At 33.2% G+C, this 23,481-nt stretch overlaps 1 protein-coding gene across 1 annotated transcript in view; it reads left to right on the top strand.

Moving 5' to 3' along the window:
* Positions 1-718: 718 nt before the first annotated feature.
* Positions 719-23,481, top strand: part of KCNH8 (potassium voltage-gated channel subfamily H member 8) — a 291,316-nt gene continuing 268,553 nt past the window's right edge. The window contains exons 1-2 of the mRNA XM_051962339.1: positions 719-758; positions 1,155-1,388. Of these exons, the coding sequence (XP_051818299.1) occupies positions 719-758; positions 1,155-1,388 (274 nt within the window). The remainder of the gene's footprint in view (positions 759-1,154; positions 1,389-23,481) is intronic.

Here is a 23,481-nt window from a genome sequence, read left to right as displayed (position 1 = left end):
AAAAGATGTCCAACTATTGCCTTTGCCAAGAAAACCTCAAATAAGGTTACAAAGAGTTGGACCTGATTGAAATGATTCAACAAAAGCAAATGGGTCAAACGCTATCCTAGGCTAAGAATATAAGGACAAGAATGAAAAGAAGTTCACTCTTTACTTCTTCTTCACTTCCAGCTCCTAGCTTTTTGTTTTTCTTCAAGAAAAACCTTGTGCGGTGTGCTTTTCCCAATTACTCTTCTCCATTCCTTTCCCCAGGGAATATGCTCCAAAATTACCTATAATTTATATTGTATATACTTTTCATGTACCCAGTTATTCTTTATGTCATCTATTCCATTAAAAGATAAACTCTTTAAGGGGAGGAGTTGTTTTTTCCTTTCTTTGTATCCTTAGCCCTTAGTACAGTGCCCAGCACATAATCAATGTTTAATAAATGTTTCTTGACCAATTGACTGAAGTAAGGAAAAACATGTATCCAAATAAGTCAATATGAAATACATAAAGAGTAATAGCTGGAAGGGAAAATGAAGAGACAAAATGTTAGGAAGGTTCTTGTCTGGCAATTGGCACTTGAACTAAACTTGAATAAAACTAAAAGTTCCAAGAGGTGACATTTTCTGGAAACATGACCTTGGACAAGCAAGTAAAAACATCTCTAAACTTCCACCACCATAAATGAGGATAATAATATGCAGGATTCTTATAAGAATGAGAGAAGATAATGCATATGAAGTCCTTTGCAGACTTTAATGAAACACTATGTAAATTTCAGCTATTATCATCATTCCCTTTGAGATTCCCTTCCATTTGCTCCATTAATATCTTACATATTCAGTTATAGACATTATATCTTCCCTATTAGAATGTGAGCTCCTTGAGAATGGAAATCTTGCTTTTGCCTTTATTTGTATTTCCAGTGCTTAGTGCAGTCCCAGTACATAATAAATGCTTCATAAATGTTTGTTGAATGCCAGCTTATAAATATGGATGCAATTCCTGGCACATTAAATGGTTTTGTTGTTTACCTCTGTTTTTTTTTTTTTTTTCCCTCTTTGGTTCCATGCATGCTGGGTTTCAGTGTGCTATATGTTCTCTTGTAAACATGCTATAAACATGCCAGTTTCTAACTCTTGTTTCCTCTCCATGTTATTCAACAGATAGTAACTTCATCCTTGCCAACGCCCAGGTGGCCAAGGGTTTCCCTATCGTGTACTGTTCCGATGGCTTCTGTGAGCTGGCTGGATTTGCCCGCACAGAGGTCATGCAGAAGAGCTGTAGTTGTAAGTTTCTCTTTGGTGGTGAGACAAATGAGCAGTTGACACTCCAGATAGAAAAATCATTGGAAGAAAAAACAGAATTCAAGGGAGAAATTATGTTCTACAAGAAGAACGGTGAGTGTTGTTGTTTTTTTTTTTTAATCAGTACCAGATTTATGGGATCCATTGGGGAATGTCAGCATCATTCAACTGGATAATTACTCTATAAGCCCTATCCAAGCTGAGTAATGTTTCGTGAAATGCCCTAGAAATGAAATAAAATAGGCTAAAGGCTAATTTCTTCTGACTCTTAACAAAATAAGTGTGTAGAGGATAATCTGCCTGAAAATGTTAAGAAAACTTGTAACCATTAATACATTAAGTTCCTACACGTCAGTGCTCCTTTGGTGACTGTTTGGGATGTAGAGGTGATCAAGAATTCTTAAAGATTATACAAATAGGAGCCATATATTGCTAGATCCTACCAAATTTAAATTCTATTGGTCTAGGATTTCAGTATTTTGCACCTAAACATCTCTGAGAGCAAAACACCTCTTAGAATTTCTTTTAAGAAATCTTTCTCCAGTACTACATTATAAGGTAGAAGTGACCCTGAATCATCTAGACTTATGACAGTAACATTAACCTGTAGTACATCTTCTTACGATAGAAGCATTTTTGAATCTGGGCTTGGTGACATTGAATCTGCTGTCCAAGGACCAACTTCATTAACTTTGAAGAGACTCATTCAGTTGTTTTTCCTACACATCTTTCCTTCTCGGTTCCCATGACCTAGGATCTTGTGTATTTGTTCAACTATGAAGGCACTGTTTCAAACTGCTTTGGCATATTAAAAAAAAAATCTCTGTTCAATTTAACAAGCAATTTCTGTAGTAGCTCTCATGAGCAAGGCACTGTGCTAAAGGCTGGAAATATAAAAAAAAAAAACCCAAAGGATAAGACAAAAAGAAAAGATAAAATATGTATACAGCTAAATAAAAACATAGTTATTTTGGAACAAATAGCACTGGCACCTGAGGAGAATTAAAATGTAAAAAGTGTTACATAATTACCAGCAACTTAGATGAACCAGGAAGCCAGGCTTTCCAAAAGACAAAGTTGATGAAGGGGAAAGCATTCAAAGACTGAAGGACAGACAGCATTTGCACATGACCAGGCCTTTTTATAGAGGCAAGAGAGAAAATGTCACGATCCAGGATCAACAGAAGGTCAGTTTAATTGGGTATAAATAGTATAGATAGTCTGAGGGAGGATAAGTCTGGAAGGAGATGGTATTTTAAATGTAGAGACCATAAGCAGCCACTCAAGATTCTTGAACGAGGAAGTGATATGGCCAGACCAAAATTTTAGGAAAGTTATTTTGGAGGCTATGTGGAGTGTAGATTGGAAAGGGAAGAATTGAAAGTCAGGAGATGAGCTAGGAGGATGTTAAAATAGTCTCGGCAAGGGATAAGTACTCTAACTACATAATTAGAGGAAAATAGGACAGATATGGAGGTATCAATGAACAGAATTTGGCAACTAAGAGTATTTGGTGTGGGGTGAGTGGGGAAGAAAAATAAAGAAAATCAAATTGAAGAAGTCTTTAAGGTGCTAATCTTGGTAATTATAAGCATGGTGTCGCCCCTGATGGAAATGAGTAAAGTAGAACTAAAGGTGGTTTATAGGGAGAAGATAATGGAACTATTCCATTTGTCACTTCTGTGATTTTGGTATGTACTACACTCTAAAAACAAAACATCAGACTAAAAAAAAAAAAAAATCATCAGATTAGATAACATACATGGTATCCAGACATCTCATCCCTCCCCCCCCAAAAAAGGTCTATAATGTAGTGTAACTTCCAAAGTTCTAAAATTATGTGATGATTTCAAGTAAATTGCAATAATGGTAAAGATCCTGCCTAGTTTTAGGAATAAAGATCTTCTCTTACAAAATGACTTACTCTGTGGGGGAACCCCTTCAAATATTGTTTTCTTAGTTCATAGAGGAATTTCCAGGGCAGTTCATTTTCAGGATATAATGAATCCATTGTTTTCTGTCATGCCCAAACTGGTGTTGAATAGTTTTGAAATTTTCTTTTTGGAGATGTCAGTTCTCTATTATAATAGATTATTGTGATATTTGAGTTTTATGGTCCTGAACATAGATTACCTAACACTACCCATCCCATAAATGAAATCATTCATTCATTCATTCACAAATTTTTGTATTTAGAGATTTTGATGCTTTAGACTGGTTGATTTCTTTTAATTGTGAGTCTTTATTGCCTTGAACAAAGAATAGATAATATCCATTCATTCATTCATTTTTTAAGTCTTTGTATTTACAGATTTCAAATCTCTTGGATGGCTGATTATTCTAAGACATGTGATTTGCTGTCCTGAACATAGAATGGATAATGCCATCTATTCATGAATAAAATTATTTCATTCATTCATTCAACATTTATTTTTACACACCTACTATGTGTCAGGTATTATGGACCAAAAAATAGTGACATTTTCTTTATCCTTAAGATATTCACATTCTCTTTATGTTCACAAAGAATACTGGACAAAATCCTTTGAATTTTGATTACTTAGCATAGTGATTTTGAAACATGACATCAATTCCTTATGGTTTATTTTGCTACCTCCCTCCAAAAAAATTCTGTGAGTTGAGAAGAGGAACATAATTTACCTCCATAAGTAAATAAGAAAAATTCAGATATACCCTTCAATTTACCAAGCAAAATAGAAAACAAAACAAAATCACTTTTTCATGAATATTTTTCATCAGTACCATGTTATAAGGTGGAGATGACCCTGAATTATCTATAGTTATACTAGTGGCAATAGCCTTTTGAGTCTGAGCCTAATGACATCAAGTCTGCATCCTAAGGACCAAGCTCATTACTTTTGAAGAGGCTCATATGGGCTGATAAACTTTTATCTGAGCAAGTAAATGGCATAGTGGATGGAGTACTCAGTCTACAATCAATAAGATTCAAATTCAAATCCAGCCTTAGACACTTCTCTATATGATCCTGGGCAAGTCAGTTTACCCTATTTGCCTCAGTCTCTATCTTTGGAAAATGAGCTGCAGAAGAAAATGGCAAGTTGCTCTAGCATCTTTGCTAAAACAAACAAAATAAAGCAAATGTGATTACATAGAATTAGCCATAATATGCAACCTGTCATCTCTTCAATTGTAGAGAGGTTACAATCTGTCTTATTGGAAGGAATATCTACCTACATGATATCTTAACTCAATGCAATAGTGAACACAAGGATGATAAGTTATAAAGGAGCTAATCAATAATTAAGATCCTCAGAGATATAGTAAAAATGTTCACATTTGTTGAATTGTCCTGAATGGGGCATATTCAATTCAATTAAACTAATTTTGTAATAAGGACAAAGTGCCAGATATCATATGCTGTCAAACATAAAAGCTGGGTTCCTGGGGACAATAAGAAATAACAGATAAAGGAGAAAGAGTCCTGACTCAGGAATCCAATGACCTATATTCAGATATCCATTTGACCTTGGAGAAAATGATTTAGCCTCCTTAGTCCTCAGATATTTCTTCCATAAAATGAGGAGTTTGGACTAGACAACTCCTGAGCCTTTTACTATTCAAAATCTCTCATCATATATAAACAGATAAATAATTCAAATAATATACAAAGTAGTTGTGAAAGAGGAGGGCACAGCACAAACAAATGCAAAAAGCTGAAAGGTTCCTATCAGGAGGTAGCCCTAAAAATGAATCTTGAGGAGCAAGTACTTAGATAGCACATACTTGTACTGGATACTGTGCTAAGGGGAAGATAAGGTTTTAAGACGTGTGAGGGTGAGGAAGGAGAGCTCAAATTCAGACTCATAATCCTAGAATTTGAGAGTTGGAAAAGATCTCAGAATTCCTTTACTCTAACTCATATGGAACAGGAACCCCATTATTTTGTACTTGACACATGTGCTTTAAGCTTTTGCTTAAAAAATTTGGGAGTTGGGGATCGGGGTAAAATGCCTCATTTCTTAAGACAGCTCATTCCACCTTTGCACAGCCAGAATTATTAGAATGTTTTTCCTGACATCAGTCTTAAATTTGCAAGTTCTATCTGCTTTTTCTTGTTCTTTCCTTTAGGGGTTGACAACAAGTTTAATACTTTCTGAAAGGCATGAAACCCCTCATACACTTGAGGATAGCTGTCATTTCCCCCCCCCCCCCCGAGGATTCTTGTCTCCAGATTGAACATTCCCATTTCCTTTAATTGATTCCCATACAACATGGACTCAAGGCCCTTCTCTATCATTGCTGCTCTCCTCTGGGCACTATCCAGCTTATCAATAGTCTCCTTCAAATCTGACTCCCAGAGCTAAACATAATATCTTAGATATAATTCAATGATGGCAGAGTAGATCATTGTCCTATTCCTAGAAGCTATAACAGCTATAATGCACCCCAGGAGCCCAATATATTTTAGGGTTTATCATATCACACTCTTATTGAATCTACAAAAGCCTCAGATCATTTTTCATAACTTCTCATGTCTCTCCTATCCTCAATAGTAAGCATTCATTCCATGAACATGTATACACACAGGACTTTTTTTTTTAAACAACGTAAAAGACTTTTCTATTTATTCCTTCCAAATTTTATCTTTTAGGAATGAGTCCAGTCCTGCAGCCCATCAAAACCTTTTGGGATCCTGATGTCACCCATTATATCAGTTATCATTCTCAGCAGGATGTCACCTATAAAGTCAAGTCCTCTGACTTTCTAATATATGTTATCTAGAAGGTCGGAAGAACAGAGAGAAAGTTCTTGTAGAGACACAGGTTCAGGGTTGCAATAATGAATGTATTTCCTTTGAGAATGAGCAGAGTGCGTGACATGCCTTTGAAAGGAGGAGTACATTTTCAGTATATTTATGGCCTATTTAACTTGCATATAACAATTCTCTCAGAATGAAGGCAGCTAAAGATTTTGTGATGCCTCCATAGAATAATGGCATCAGTTAATGCCTAAACTGGTCTTGTGCTTTTAAAAATATATGTATTTTTGATGATTATTTCACATAATTGGTTTCCTAGTTGTCCTATTTATTTTATTTATATATTTTTTTAAATATTCTGAGTAGAGGTCCATAGACTTCATCAATCTGGCAAAAGGGTCCCTGATACAAATAAAGGTGAAAAATGCATCATGTAGTGAGTGGACAGCCAGTCTATAGATCAAGAAGTTCAAAGTTCAATCTAGCCCCTGACATAAACTGAACATGTAATCCTCCACAAGTTACAAATTAGTGTCCCAGTTGCCTAGTAAGTATTTTATAGCTAGGTGGCATAGTAGAGTAAAGATGAATAATTTTCATGAGTTCAAATCTGGTCTTAGACACGTACTAGCTGACAGCTTCTACCCTGGCCAAGTCACTAATCCTCTTTGCCTCAGTTTCCTCATCTACAAAATGAGCTGGAGAAGGAAATGGCAAATCACTCCAATATCTTTGCCAAGAAAACTCCAAATGAGGTCATAAAACGTTGGATGTGGCTGAAACAACTGAACAAGTACTAGTCTGCAATGGAAAAGAGAATTTTCATACTGGCATTACCTAGAGTAATCACATCACAAGAGTGGCCCAAGACAAAACAAATGGGAAAAATGCAATGAATGCTGAAAGAAAAGAGAAAGTAAAATTCCATGTATTGTTTCTTTTTTGCAATGAGCTTTTCAGTGAAGGAGAATAGAGGGAGAAATGTAACACTCTTGGGAATGATCAGTCAATATTTGAGGTATTCTTGGTGGCTTATATTATTAGCCACACTCATCAATGTGACACAGCTGATCATTTTTAGAATATTTCATTATGCCCTATGGGTATTTTTTAAATGAGGCCCTTATGTAGGAAAAATGCAAAGTCTTGGGGGTGGATCAAGGATTAATAATAAAGTCAGGCTTTGCTGGAAATTAAAATTTAAACATACAGAGTATCCAACTTCTGTAATTGACTTTGGTGGCATCTAAGTTGGCTACCTATCAGAATTGTAATTTCAGGTATACTTTGAAATTTATGCTGTTGAGTATAACCCCAAGCATGACATTTAAAAAAGATAATTAATGTTGATTTTTGCCCAAAATTTTGCCAGAGAAAAGTTGATTCTCTGGTGTATTTTTTTATTCTAGTACCAAAAACATATAGATGTTATGAAGAATAGAAAGAGAACTGGTTTGACAAGAAATTTGCATTCAAAACCCCTTTCTCCCAGTTCATAACTATGCGACTTTGAACAAATCAATTCATTTCTCAGGCCTTCAATTGCCATTGTTAAAATGGGGTACTAATAAAATCTTTTATTTATTTTCCAAATTTGTGGTGAGGATAGCACTCACAAAAATTAATTTTTAATAATAACTTTATTTTCAAAATGCAGGAAAAGATAGTTTTCAATATTTACCCTTGCAAAACCTTGAGTTTCAAATTTTTCTCCTTCCATTTCTCCATCCCCTCCCCCAGATATCAAGTAATCTAATATATGATAAACATTTTTCTAGACATTTTCACATTTATCATGCTGCACAAGAAAAATAAGATAAAAAGGGAAAAATGAGAAAGAAAACAAAAAGCAAGCAAATAACAACAATAAGGTAAAAATACTATTGTGAAGCACATTCAGTCCCCACAGTCCTCTTTTTGGATGCATATGGCCCTATCCATTTCATATCTATTGGAATTGGGCTGAATCTCCTCATTGTTGAAAAGAGCCATGTCCATTAGAATTGATCATCACATAATCTCATTATTGCTAAGTACAATGTTCTCTTGGTTCTTCTCATTTCACTTAGTATCAGTTCATGTAATTCTCTCCAGGTCTCTTTGAAATCATCCTGATGATCTGTTCTTAGAGAACAACAATATCCCATAACATTCATACACCATAACTTAGTTAGCCAGTCTCCAATCGATGGGCATCCACTCAGTTTCCAGTTCCTTGCCTCTACAAACAGGGCTGCTACAAACATTTTTGCACACTGGGGTCCTTTTCCCTTTTTTATGCTTTCTTTAGGATGTAGATGCAGTAGAGACGCTGCTGGATCAAAGGGTATGTACTGTTTGATAGCCCTTTGAGCATAGTTCCAGATTACTTTCCAGAATGATTGTATCAGTTCACAAATCCACCAACAGTGTATTAGTGTTCCAGTTTTATCACATCCCTTCCAACATTTATCATTATCCTTTCCTGTCATCTTAGTCAACCTTAGAGTTATATAGTGGTACCTCAGAGCTGTCTTAATTTTCATTTCTCTGATCAATGATGATTTAGAGTATTTTAATACTCTAAATTGGTCTTAATTTCATCATCTGAAAATTGTTCATATCTTTTGACCATTTATCAATTGGAGAATAGCTTGTATTCTTATAAATTTGAGTCAATTCTCTCTATATATTTTACAAATGAAACCTTTATCAGAACCCTTGGACAGAAAGATTTTTTTCTCAGTTTTCTGCTTCACTTCTAATCTTGTCTATATTGGTTTTGTTTTACCAAAACCTCTTTTATTTAATATAATCGAAACTATCCATTTTTGCATTTCAGATTCAATGTTCTTTAGTTCTTTTTTGGCCACAAAATCCTTCCTTCTCTAGAGAACTGAGAAGTATACTATCCTTTGTTCTTTAAATTTGCTTATAATATGTCTAAATCATGAACCCATTTCAATATTATAGGATTTTAGGTGTGAGTCTATGCCTATTCTCTGCCATACTAATTCCCAATAATTTTTGTCAAATACTGAGTTCCTATTCCAGAAGTCTTTGGCTTTAACAAATACAAGATTAATATAAACATTGACTACTGGAGTGCTGTGAACCTAACCTATTCCACTGATTGCTCTATTCCGTAGCTAGTACCAAATGGTGTTTTATATAGTTCTAGATCTTTATAATATAATATAGTTCTAGATCTGGTACAGCTAGGCCAGTTTTTTTCCCATTAATTCCCTTGAAATTCTTGATCTTTTGTTTTTCCAAAAGAATTTTGTTAATATTTTTTCTAACAATAAAAGTTTATTAGCAATAAAATTGGTATGGCACTGAACAAGTAGATTAATTTAGGTAGAATTGTTATTTTTATCATATTAGTTTGGCCTACTCATGAGCACCCAATATTCTTACAGTTGTTTAGAGCTAACTTTATTTGTGTAGAAAGTGTTTTATAAATTTTTTTATATAATTTCTGACTTTGTCTTGGCAGGTAGACTCACAAATACTTTATATTGTTTTTGGTTATTTTAAATGGAATTTCTCTTTTTATCTTTTTGCTGCTAGACTTTGTTGGTCACATATAAATATGCTGATGATTTTTGTGGATTTATTTTTTATCTTGAAACTTTGGTAAAGTTATTAATTGTTTCTAGTAGTTTTTTCATTGATAATTTAGGATTCTATAAATATACTATCATATCATTTGCAAAGAAGAACAATTTGTTTTCCTCATTACCTACTCTAATTTCTTATTTTATTTCTCTTCTCTTATTGTTAAAGCTAACATTTCTAATACAATATTGAATAGTGGGCAACCTTGATCTTATCAGGAATATTTCTGTTTTATCCCCATTACATAAGGTTTTTGCAGATGGTTTTAAATAAATATTAGTGATCATTTTAAGGAAAACTCTATTTGTTCCTATGCTCTCTAGTGTTTTTAATAGAAATGGGTCCTGGATTTTGACAAATACCTTTTCTGCATCTATTAAAATAATCATATGATTTCTGTTAGTTTGGTTATTGATAAAATCAATTATGCTAATAGCTTTCCTAATATTAAATCAGCCCTGAATTCCTAGTATAAATCCTACTTGGCCCTCGTATATTATGATAACTTATTATAATCTCTTTGCTAATATTTTATTTATGGTTTTTACATCAATATTCTTTAGGGTTGATCTATAATTTTTTTTCTCTGATTTGACCCTACCTGGTTTAAGTATCATATTTGTGTGATAAAAGATATTTGATAGGACTCTTTCTTTCCCTATTTTTCTATATAGTTTGCATAGTTTTAAATTAATTGTTCTTTAAATGTGTGGTAGAATCTATTTACAAATGCACCTAGCCCTGGAGATTTTTCTTAGGGAGTTGATTAATAACTTGTTCATTTTTTTTTCTAAAATAGAACTGTTTAAGTAATTTATTTTCTCCTCTTTAATCTGGACAATCTATATTTTTGTAAATATCCATCCTTTGCACTTAGAGTATTAGATCTATTGACATACAGTTGAGCAAAATAGCTCTTAATCTCTCCTCTTTCATTTTATGTGAGAGTTCATCCCATTCATATTCACAGGTTAAAATCACTAACTGTATTTCCTTCCATCTTATTTTCTCCAAGTTATACTTTTCTCTTTCCTTTCCCCCTTTCCCTTCTCACCAGGGTTTTGCTTTTGACCACCTCCCTTAATCTGCTCTCTCATTTTAAAGCTTCTCCCCCCTTTCTTATCCCTTTTACCTCTTATTTCTGCTCTTTATTCTATTACCTGTCCCTTTCCTTTCCCCTTACTCCTCCTACTTCCCTATAGGGTGAGACAGGTTTCTATATTAAATTATTCTGATAATTATCCCTTCGAACCAAATCCAATGAGATTAAGGTTCACACAATACTCATTTCCATCTCTTTTCCCCTCTACTGTAGTAGGTCTTTTTGGTCTCTTCCTGTGATGTAATTTACCTCATTTTACCTCAGTTTTCCTCTTCTTCCAGTACAATCCCTTTTCCACCCCTACTTTTTAACATCATTACAGTAAAGTCAAATTATACCTACACTCTCTAAATATACTCTTATCAAAGATATAGTTCTTAAAAGTTAAACATGTCATCTTCTCACATAGGAATGTAGACATTTTTTTCAAACCTTCTTTTTCTCTTTTAATTTTTTTCTTGAGTTTTGTATTTGAAGATAAAATTTTCTGTTCGCCTTTGGTCTTTTCTTAAAAAAAAAAAAAAAAAAAAAAAGAAAGAAAGAAAGAAAAGAAATTCACCTATTTCATTGAAGATGCATCATTTTCCCTGAAAGATAATGCTTTATTTTGCTGTACAATTGATTCTTGGCTGCAATCCAAGTTCCTTTGCCCTTTGGAATAGCATATTCCAGGCCCTTTGATCCTTTAAAGTGGAAGTTGTTAGGTCCTGGGTAATTCTGATTGAGGCTTCTATACATATAGATTGTTTTGGCTACTTGCAACATTTTTTCCTTGAAATGATAATTCTGGAATTTAATTACAATATTCCTTAAAATTTTTATTTTGGAGTCTCTTTCAGGAGGTGATTGATGTATTCTATCAAAAATTATTTTACCCTATGATTCCAGAATATCAGGGCAATTTTCCTTGATGATTTCCTGAAAAAAAACATGATCTAGGTTCTTTCTCTCATCATGGTTTTTAGGTAGTCAAATAATTCTTAGATTTTCTCTCTTGAATCTATTTCCAGGTTGGTTGTTTTTCTCATGAATTATTTTACATTTTCTTTCATTTTTTTTTTCATTTTTTAAAATTTTGTTTCATTGATATCTCATTGAGTCATTCACTTCCATTTGTTCAATTCTAATTTTTAGTGAATTGATTTCTTCAGTTACTTTTTTATCTCCTTTTTCATTTGGCCAATTGAATTTTTAAATGAGTTGTTTTGTTCATTGAATTTTTTTTTCCATTTTACTAATTTTATTTTTCAACAAATTGTTTTCTTTTTCCATTTTTCCAAAACTATTTTTAAGGACAATTTTTTTCAGACAATTTCTGTGTTTCCTTTTTCAGAGCTCTCATTTTTTTCTGAATTTTTCTTCTCTCTTTTAAGATCCTTTTATTAATTCTTCCAAGAGAGCCTTGTGAGGGGGAGACCAACTTATATCACACTTTGAGGCTTCATCTGGAGATGTTTTGCATTTATTGTTCTCAGGCTCTGATGACAGGTCTGTTCTTCCACATCTCTATAAAAGCTATCTATGGTCAGAGCTCTTTTTGCTTTTTTGCACATTTTTTCTCTTAAGGCAAAGAGGAGATTGTCCCATGGACAAGTCCCACTTGTTATGCTGGTTCCAGGGCCTCAGTATTTGCCTTTTGTAGTTGTAGTGGAGGTCTAACACCTAAATTGCTGATCCACTGGCATCTAAACCAGGACAGAGTAGCAAATTTTGCTGTATTTTGCCTATGAGCTCTCACTAGATTCCCCCAGAGTTTTGAAGCCTTTCCATCCTGTATCTCTCTATGCTGCTCTGCACTTATTCTGGGCTAAAGTCCCCTCCTTGGCCCAATTGAGACCTTTCCTGAAATTCTTTCAAAATATTTTTTCCTGGAAATTTGTTATACTCCATTATGTGGGTTCTATCATTCCAAACCAGTACAGAGGCTTGATCTAGTGTTAATCTGAGGGAAGCCAGGAAGAGCTCAAAGACCTGTCTACTTTCTGCCATCTTGGCTCTGCCCACCCCCAAAAGTGATATTTTTAAAAAGCATAAGTAATTATTACTAATAAAGCCAATGAAATACATTTTATGAATATTTTTTAAATCCATGATTTTTTTGCTTTTCTAAGGTAATTTTCTTTTTTGTAAATAAACATTGTATCTTATATATAAATATATTCATGATTGCACATGTAAAACTGATACCAAATTGTTTGCCTTATCAATGGGGGAATGGAGAGGAAGAGAGAATTTGGAACTTAAAACTTGGAAAAAAAGAATGTTAAAACAATTTTATATGTCATTGGTAAAAAATAAAATATTAAATAAGAAAAAAAAATCTTATTCCATAGGGATTCTGTTCTTTATTAAGGATTTCTAACTGTATCTGAAATTTCTCTTCATGCAGCCTGGAAGATATCATAGGGAATTAGAAATGTCACATGAACTCTGCTTGAAAATGTTCATTTTAAGGACAATCTGAATAATTGCTTTAAGTTTTAGAAAGAGATTAAATCTTCCTTAACTTACTATTCACATAATATTTTAAAAAACACTTTCCTTTGGAGTCCTCAGTTTCTTGATTTCTAAATTGAGAGCAGTTTGACTAAATAATCTCATGTTCTTTTTCTGCTCTAGATTCATGTTTGAAAGATCTCTTTGTCTCAGGTATGAGGGTTCTTATTTTTTATTATGGAATCAATCCTTGGCAATGCAGTTTAATAGAGAAAGCCCTGGATTAGGGGAGAAAAGTGCAGGATTCAAATTAAGACCCTGACATTGACAAACTATAGGACTCTGGGCAATTCCCTTTTACCCTGTGATACAGTGGAGAAAGCCCTACTAATGAAGTTGGGGAAGCTAAGTTTGAATCTCATCTTTAACCTTGTAACCTTGGGGGAAATTCTTATTCTCCCCAAGTCTTGGTTTTTTAATCTGTAAAAATTATTATTCCCAAGTCAAAATCTATGTTTCTATCATCAAAGGCAGATAGATTTTTTTAGTCTATTTGTCAGGTGAGTGATAAAACTATTCCAGTAAGATCAATTTCTTTCAGAATTTTAGAATCACAGATGCCATAAAGATTAAGAAAATTCAACCCCTTCATTTTCCAAATGAGGAATCTGAAGTCAAGGAAGTAAAATCACTCACTTAAAGTCACCCAAGTTGTAAGCTGTATATTTGGAATTGAACCTGGGGCTGTTGATATACAATTTGGTGTGCTTTCCTCCATATTATACTCTACTAGGGACTGATTTATAAAACAGTGAGAGAGCTCATGCTGTTTTGTGTTTTTAACTCTGTGTTCATTCATTGCAACTGTATTAATATGGGAAACAGGACAACAATTTATTGTGTCTACTTCTGCAAGTGATAAGAACATAATAAATATTAGATGAATAAATATTATTTGATCCTCATAACAATCCTAGGAGGTAAACTGAGGTAGATGAAGACCAAGTGAGTTATCCAGAATCAGAGCTAGTAAGTGATTGAGGCTAGTCCAGCATTTTATCCTGTGTGCCTCCTAGCTTTTGAATTAAGGACCAAAAGTAAAAATTGCCTCCTTAAATATTTTTCAGATCCTTAGAATAATATATTAGTCCTTATAATCTATTTGCATTATTGCAAGGTAATTCTTGGTGACATTTGGACCCTGGAGTAAAAGGTTTTAAACACAAAGTTTGTGGATATTTATCAGTAGTGCAAAAGTATATGTCAGCAAAAAAATGGGGGTCTAGTCCTCTAGAACTTTGTAAAGCATTTTTTCTTCAGCAAATACATTGGGATTTATATTCTCTGGTCCCCAAAGGAAAGACTTCCCATCTCTCTCTCATATTCACTAACAGATTATCATTATAAATTTTAAAATCCATTTACCCCTCCCTAAAATACTCCCTTCAATGTTTATCTTGATTAAAAGACAAAACTTTTTTTTTTTTTCTGGAATTATAAATGTTCTCTTAATTAATAAACCAAAATACTCTCTGCTTATGAAGAATCCAGTTGCTCTGCTATGGGATGAATGGTTCCTTTTCTCATCCTTATCACATTTTTACACTTTATCCCTTCACAGGTTAAGGAAGAGACAAAGGTAGTATAAAAAGTTATGATTTATTGGCTGAAAATGGGAGGCAAAGGAGGCCAGAAGAAAGGCCTCCCTGCAGAATGTGGTACATACAAGGTAGTAAGAGTTCAACTAAGCCATCCTAGAGCCTGAAAACAATACTGAGAATTGACTTGCAGACTGAGGCAACAGGAATCTCCCTCCATACACCTGTGAGATGAAACAGTGGAAAACTTTTACATAGGAATGTAAATCAGACATGATTTGTCCCAAGGAGAAACTTAGGAATAAACATCCTTTTAACTGAAAAGTTCTCTGATCCCAATTGTTGGGTAGGATACATTTAACAACTTGTCAGAATAGCCATGTATTAATATTTTCATATCGTAGAAACTTAGATGAAATACTAACTTATCTAAACTATACTGGGGAAGCAGACCTCTATAGCTTGGTCCATTTTGCCTTTACTTGAAGACCATTACTTAGGAGGAACCCATTACTTCCCAAAGCAGTCTACTATATTTTGACTCTTTCTTTTTGTTATATAACAATGAAAAAAGTAATTATGGTCATAAAATAATATAATAGAAATCCTCTTTACATCCATTAGCTGGCTCCTAAGTATTCTGCATGGAATCAGGAAATAAAGATTGTCCTTAATGTAAATATAATTTGGTTGTACCAGATTTTTTTCTCTTATTCTTACTGTGGTGCTTTGTTAAAATCTTATGAGGGAAGATTTTGAACCTTAGTTGAATATTCTGGGGTTGGTCGTATTTTGGGTTGGGTTTTTCTTTTTTCCTGAACTCATATTCCTGGCCAAGTGGGGAAAAGGTAAATGATGTGCTGAGGTAGAAAGAAGAGGGCTTCTCTCTCTCTCATCTTTCCCAGATTTCATTGTCCATTGGACATAGAAATAAAGTCAGAATAATTTGAAAATCAATAATAGCACTATGGCCAGTAACTAAAAAGTCCAGTTCCTTCTAGATGACCAGAGCAGATACATTGCAAGGAAAGTGAAAGAAAGAAACAATCTCTTCTCACCTACCAATTGCTTGTTCATCCAATTGCTTGGTTTGCAGGTGGTTTTCATAATATGGAATATCCTGTTTTCTTTGTACTTGTTTTCTTCCTGTAAAAGCATGGTCAGTCCAGATATATGTATTTCCTTGTATCACAATTTTCATGTTTTAAGTCAGCTCTAGAGTTCTAACCACGGGGGAAAATATTAAGTGGGAAGTTCCTTCCTGGTTTAGGATTGGGAATCCCTGGTTGATTGTTAAAGAATTTTTATGTGGGTGCAGACATATATTGTGATGTGTACCAGTATTTCTTCATAGCTTATAAACTCTCAAAAATAGAATTTAAAAAGGGGGAATTCCTGTCCATTCTCTTTCCAAGGAAAAAATGTAACTTTTAGTTTGTTATTGTCACATCTAGTAGTTACAAGAGAATCATAAAACCCACTCAATTATGCAAACATTCATTAAAACCTATTGTATACATATCACTCTGGTAGGCACTGGTGGGGTAACAAGACAAGAAAAATACCACTCTTATCTTCAAGAAGCTTATACTCTAATAAGCAAGATAAGAGGTATTGCCTAGTAAAATGTGAGTTGTGTTAAGTGTAACCATTAATTTTTTTATTAATGTTCAATAAAGATCTAGTTTAGCTATAAGGATAAAAAGAAAAAAATGGATGGAAGAATAAAATTAATAATTACAATAAATCAATATCTGAATTAACTAAGGTCCCACCTAATAAGAAAAGAGATAATTGGTAGTAGAAAATAAGTATGGAAGGAAAATATAATAAACCATCCAAAACTCATCTGAAGAAAGACAGAATGACTGGACTTGAGTTGAAAGATTTGTACCACAAATTTGACATTCATTAGCTATAATAATCTTGGTAAGTCAATTTCTGTTGCATCTCTAGAGTTTAGCACAGTACCTGTTAAAAGTACTTTACAAATGCCCATTAATTTCTCAATGAATAAGCGGAAATGAATATTAAACACTAGAATTTTGGATAAAGAAATGGTAATTCCAAATGTTTTCTAGTAAAATAAAAGAAAAAAAAAGAAAGTGGCATTTTGCAAGCATTATTTTTTATGTGAAATGGTGATATTATTGATGGCACCATGCTGGGCCTGGAGTTAGGAAAACTTGGGTTGAAATCTAGCCTCAGACACTAGCTGTATGACCCTGAGCAAGTCAGTTAACTTCTTTCTACCTCGGTTTCTTTAGCTGGAATAGGGCTTAGAACAGCACCTACCCCATGAGTTGTTATAAGGATCAAATGAAATAATATTTCTAAAGTGCTAAACATAGCACCTGGCACAGCTTAGGTGCTATATAAATTCTTATTTTTTTCCATTTCCTCAATTGGTTTCATTAGTAAGACTATACAATCTATTTTATTTTGTTTTGTTTCATTTTTCTCTAGTTGATATTCCCAAAATGGTTTCCTCGACACTAAGAACCTAAGAACCTTCCTGTTTCAGTGTGAGAAGACAAGAAAAATTCAATTTGATTCAATAAACATTTATCCAAGTTACTTCTATTTTTAGGAACTAGAAATTTCAATAAAAATAAAGGTTTCTGTCCTCTAAGAGCTTGCATTCTATCAGGGGATATCATAAATAATCACTTAAGTAAATACAAAATAATACACAGGAATAAATGAAGAGCACATACCTGGAGAATACCTGGAGAAATCAGAAAGGCCTCAAATAGAAGGCAGTGTCTGAACTGTGATTTAAAGGAAAGTAGAGATTTTAGGAGATGAAAATGAGACGGGATAGAGTTAAAAAAATGTAGTATAAAGGAGATGGTTTACATGCTCATTTTACTAGAACAGAAAGTGTACAATAGGGACAATACAATATACAATAAAGCTAGAAAGATAGATAGTAGCTACATTATGGAAATCTTTGGATACCACTTTGAGAGTTTTGGAAGAAAAAGAGAGAGGGAGGGAGAGAAGGAGAGAAGAAAGCAGAGAGGAATAGAGGGAGGAAGAAAAGAAAGAAGAAGGGAAGGAAGGATAGAGAAAGGAAAAATATTTAGTAAGAACCTAGTATGTGATTATCATTGTGTTAATACTAATTTACAAAAAAGGATAGAAAGTCTATCTTCTCTTCAAAAAGCTAACATTTTAATAGGATATGGCAGGAATAGGGGAGCAGTCTTATTCAGTAGAAAACAATTACAGGGAAAGTGTGTAGAGCTATAGGGTAGCTGAATGATAAGAATCTTTCCAGAATCAATGGTTGCATTAATATGGATCATGATCCTAAAGTAATAATTAGGAACTTTGAGTTATCTGAGCTGGCTAGATGTAGCAAATTTTTATCAATCAGATGACCCAAAAAGCAGGAACTGAAGTTGGAAATTGAATAAGACATAAATAACAGGACAGAAAATCAATAATATGTGCTTGTTGTTCAAACCTGTATTTTCTTTATTTAAAAAATTTTTTTTTCATTCTGATTTTGATAAATAAAACAAGCATATCCATTAAAAAGAAGTAAAATAGGGGAAAAAAGACTCCACATGAAATTGAGTTCTATTATATACAACTTGCTTTTTTTTTAATGTATAATAAAGGGGCAGCTAGATGATGCAGTGAATAGAGTACCAGCCCTGATGTCAGGAGGACCCAAGTTCAAATCTGGCCTCAGACACTTAACATTTCATATCTGTGTGATCCTAAGCAAGTTACTTAACCCCAAATGCCTCAGAAAAAATGTATAGTAAAGTTAACTTGGAACTTTCCTCCCCTCTTCCCTCCTGCCCTAGAGATTGTTACCATTAGTTGCAAATGTCTATATATGTATATATGTGTAAAATAAACTCTAAATACTTCTATTTATCAATACTTTCCCTTGATGTTGATAGTATCTTCCTTCACAGGTCCTTTGTAGTTAATTTGGATATTTATAATAGTCAAAATACTTAGTTATTTAGTTCTTAAAATAATAATATTGTTACTGTACACAAAAATGTGTTTTAGGACTGCAGTTTAGTACTCATGTTGAGAATGAATTAGAAAGAGAATAGAAACAATGAGACCATTACTATAATCCAGGAGAAAAGAACATAGTATATATTAGTGGCCACCAAACATTTGGAGTATGTGTACTCTTTTTTACATAAAAAATAAATGCTCATTTATTACCATTTTATGGTAGTCATATTATTAATATCTGCTTGTCAAAATGATTCATAATAAAAGTTATTATGAAAAAGAGACATCTTTAAAATGAGTTTATGGTTTATAAATCACAATAACAACTACATACATTTGAAAAATATTTATGTCAATGTGAAAGATCTATTATTCAGTTATAGAGAGTATCTTGGCTTCTTTATGGATTCAAATATTGATTAGTGGCTTTCTTTCCAAAGATCATCTCTAGGGATTTACAGGGCTCCAAGTTAGTGTAGTTGAAAGAATCATGATATAGCAGTCTAAACCTAAATAAATATTGCCACTGTGAAACTTTGTGATCATGAATCATCTCCCTTTCTGACTTTGTTTCTTCATTAATAAAATGGAGTTAAACTAAATGATCTCTAAGATACGTGACAACTCTTAACAATATATAAATCTAACAAAAGATTAATTTGTTTTCAAAAGTAATAGAGTGAGGACCAGTAAATCTTTAGAATCACAAGATCAAAAAAATTAAAAGATGCTCTTTTGTGGAGGAGGAGGAGAATGTAACAAGCATAGTTGTTTGGAGTTGTATTAAGGAATGTAATACTTAGAATGACTTTAAAAGTTACCCATCTTTTTTTATTATCACAGAGATTGCTTAGTACCTAGTTTACCAACTTTCTATGACTACTGGTCAACTGTAACTTGAGTACATGCTCACTAACCACAATTTCCAATTTTCTTCCCTTAGGGAAGCAAAGTAGAGAAACAATTTACATATATTTTGCTTCAAGATGCAAATTTAAAATTCCACTGCCTAGTCATAAAACTAAGATAAAGCTGGAAGAGTCTATAAAAACATCTTCAGAAATAACTTTCATTGAATCAATCCACATTAGAAATATCTCTTATCAGTTAAAATATACTTGAGAACTTTTCCTTTATCAAATAGGAAAGAAATCTACTAATCTTCTTTAAGGAAAATGAATAGGACTGTGGAATTAGATAGCTGAACCTTTGCCAAAGAAGCCATTGGGGCTTTCATTTTCCAAAGATTGACTGAAAAACAATCTCCATATGTTTTTTCCTAGCTAACCAGTTATACTGAATACCTAGAGTAATAGCATAACCAGAATAGTTGCTTAAATCCTAGGGAGTCAGAGAACTCTCCCTGAAATGAGAATTAACCATGTGGTTCATTTGAATGCCTAAGCTTTTTAATGAATACTCCAACATCATGTGGGCTGTTTTGCCATTAGATTTCCTGCAGGGGTTTGCATGGGAAAATGCTCTCCCAAGGATCACTCTACATTGTGACTTCTATTACATGATGGAGGGGAAAATACTTCTTATCCCACTTGGAAATATATTTCTGAAATTAAATGGAAGTTAGTACACAGAATATTATTCAGTATAAAAATATTTGCTTTATAGAGAATGTATTGAAGAATGCTACTAATGAGTAAAATGTGATCAAATTTTGTTTCACCAAAAGGGATATGTGTCTGTCATATTGGGAAAAAATAGAGCATCATCCTAATAACGGTTCCCTTTGTTTTCACTTGATAATGAAGTTTTTGGCCATAACTACTTATGAATGAAAGCATAACAAATAAATTAATGAATGAATCAATAAGTGAATGCATGAATACATGGATAAATAAATGATTAAGAAGTAAATGAATGACTAGATAGATAAATAGGCAGATATATTAGGTACATTAGGTAGGTAGGTAAGTAGATAGGTAGCTAGCTAGCTAGATAGATGGATAGATAAATAATAGCCCCCAAAGTATGGTCTTCTTGGTAGAATATTAGAAAAACAGGATGGAGGATCATAAGAATTGATCAGATTTTAAAGCATCTGAAAACATTGCCTTAATTTGTGCTAGTCAGAATATGAGATATTTGTCCAATAATCTAAAAAGTTGAATCTGTAGGAGAATAAGAATCTTTCAAAGGTAGAAAGCACAGATAGCTTGAAATCTGCACCGATGATTGAAGTGCTACATCAGTTAAACTTCAGATTTGCAGAAGTACTAGTTTCTATTTAGATGAGCAAAATAAAACAATTCTAGTCTAGTGCCTTTTTCCATAACATGGGCATTTGGGCAAAATGCCAGATTCTGCCATCCTCTGTCTGTTTAAAGAGAAAGAAAGGGCAAAATGAAGGAAAGCATTTGAAAGGCATTCCATATTTTCTAGAGAAAAAGAATGAGAATTAATTAAATTGCTTTGAATAGAGTTAGAAAGTGCTAGGTTGAATTTGTATAATCTTTCATTGTCATTTATTTTTTCCTAATTCTGGTGTGTGTTGTGTCTAGACTCTTTAACAGTTTAGGCCATGATCCCATATCAATAGACCCCTATGAATCCAACAAATTTATGAAATTATGCAATAAGAGAGAAATTCTGAAATCCCACTATCAAGATCATCAATACTAATTCTAACTGTGTAATACCCAGTTTCATCAAACTTACCTATCTATTCTTATCTCACATGTTGATCATCAATATGATACACTGGCTCCATTTTCTTTATTAGAATCTTTGCTAAATTGACACAATAAATCTCTATCCTGATCTCTCTTAGTCTTGGTGGCCTGGGAAAGGTCCCCTAGGTTGAATGAGGAGTCGTTTGGGTTTATTTCAACTTCTATACCCCCACAGACCTCTGTTCTCTCTATTAGAGTGGCAGCTTACCTATTGAGTGGAAATCTAGAAGGCAATTTTTTTTTCATTTTTATAATTATTGTTAATCTTTAGGAGGGTCAAAGTACACAGGACACAAAGCTTTCAAATATTTATTGTTTCCAATAATCTTTCAAAGTGAAAAATTGATAATATTTGCAACCAAATTCAGAAAATCAGAATTTCAGAATGGCTCCTTCATCTAGACCATTTTACAGATAGTGAAATGATGCTATGACTTGCTGCCTAGCAGAAGGGTCTTGATTATGGATCCTCTAGAACCCAAGCTAATGCTTTCATTACTTCTATTTAGGAACTGAAAAGCTACTTTTTTAAAAGCAATTTCTGAATAAGTCCTCTCTTTGTTGCCTCTATTTAGGAATTGAAGAACTACTTTTTTTTTTTTTTTTTTTTAGCAATTTATAAATAAGTCCTACTTTAAAATATAGATTTAGAATTCTTTCTTCTAATTTCAACAACTACAACTTTTCTCCTTTTCTCTGGGTTTTTATTTTTCATCTCCTAAATCATTTTGATTGCTGTTTTCTGGGCTATTTCCAGTTTTCCCACAACCTTTTAGAATGCAAAGACTAAAATTGGATATAATAGCCTCAGGAGAAGCTGACCAATGCTCAGTTTAGGAGAATTATCTCATGATGAGTTTGTGCCACATTGTGAATAATATACTTCAGTCTAGTAATTGCTTTATAAATATCTCTATAAATGACTCATCTATTGCCTATGGCCTATTTCAATTCCTAAACCTTTTCTTCTCTCTCTATGGTGGCCACCCTCTTAGTAATACTTCAATCATTTGTGCATGTCTCTATCAATATTCTATTTTATTGAACCATATTATCTACTTCATCAATATAACATAATCAAATGATTTACAACTTGAAGAAATCTCAGAGATCACTTAGCCTACCAGTTCTCAAAATGTAGTCTAGAGGTCCATAGTAGTATCCAAGGGGATTTGGATGATCAAAACCATTCTCTTAATAATGCTAAGATATTTTAATTTGAACATTGTAAATATCAATAGATATAATGCACATGGGAAAAAAGTTTTTATTTGGGACATCCACAATATTTTTTAGATATTTAAAGAGGTCTTTAAAAATACCTTTTTTTTATTTTCAAAATATATGCAAAGATAATTTTCAACATTCACCCTTGCAAAACCTTGCATTTTAATTTTTTTCCTCTATTCCCCTATTCCCTCCCCTGTACAGCAAGTAATCAAATATATGTTAACATGTGTGATTCTTCTATATATATATATATATCTCCACATTTATCATACAGCACAAGAAAAATCAGATCAAAAAGGAAAAAAAAATGAGCAAGAAAATGAAAAGCAAGCAAATAACAACAAAAAAGTGAAAATACTATGTTGTGATACACATTCAGTCCCCACAGTCCTCTTTCTTGATGCACATGGCTCTCTTCATTACAAGTCTATTGGCACTAGCCTGAATCACCTCATTGTTGAAAAGATCCACACCCATCAGAGTTGATCATCACATAATCTTGTTGCCTTACGCAATGTTCTCTTGGTTCTACTTACTTCATTTAGCATCAGTTCATGTAAATCTCGCCAGGCCTTTCTGAAATTATCCTGCTGATAGCTTCTTATAGAACAGTAATATTCCATAACATTCATATTCCATACTTATTTAACCATTCCCTAATGATAGACATCCACTCATTTTCCAGTCCCTTGCCACTACAAAAAGAGCTGCTACAAACACTTTTGCATGTGTGGGTCCTTTTCCCTTTTTATGATTTCTTTGAAATACAGACTGAGTAGAGATACTGCTGGATTAAAGAGTA

The sequence above is a fragment of the Antechinus flavipes genome, chromosome 5 (assembly GCF_016432865.1).
Source record: "Antechinus flavipes isolate AdamAnt ecotype Samford, QLD, Australia chromosome 5, AdamAnt_v2, whole genome shotgun sequence".
Lineage (NCBI taxonomy): Eukaryota > Metazoa > Chordata > Mammalia > Dasyuromorphia > Dasyuridae > Antechinus > Antechinus flavipes.
The sequence above is the reverse complement of the archived record's forward strand: the minus strand, read 5'-3'. Positions and strand labels throughout refer to the sequence as shown.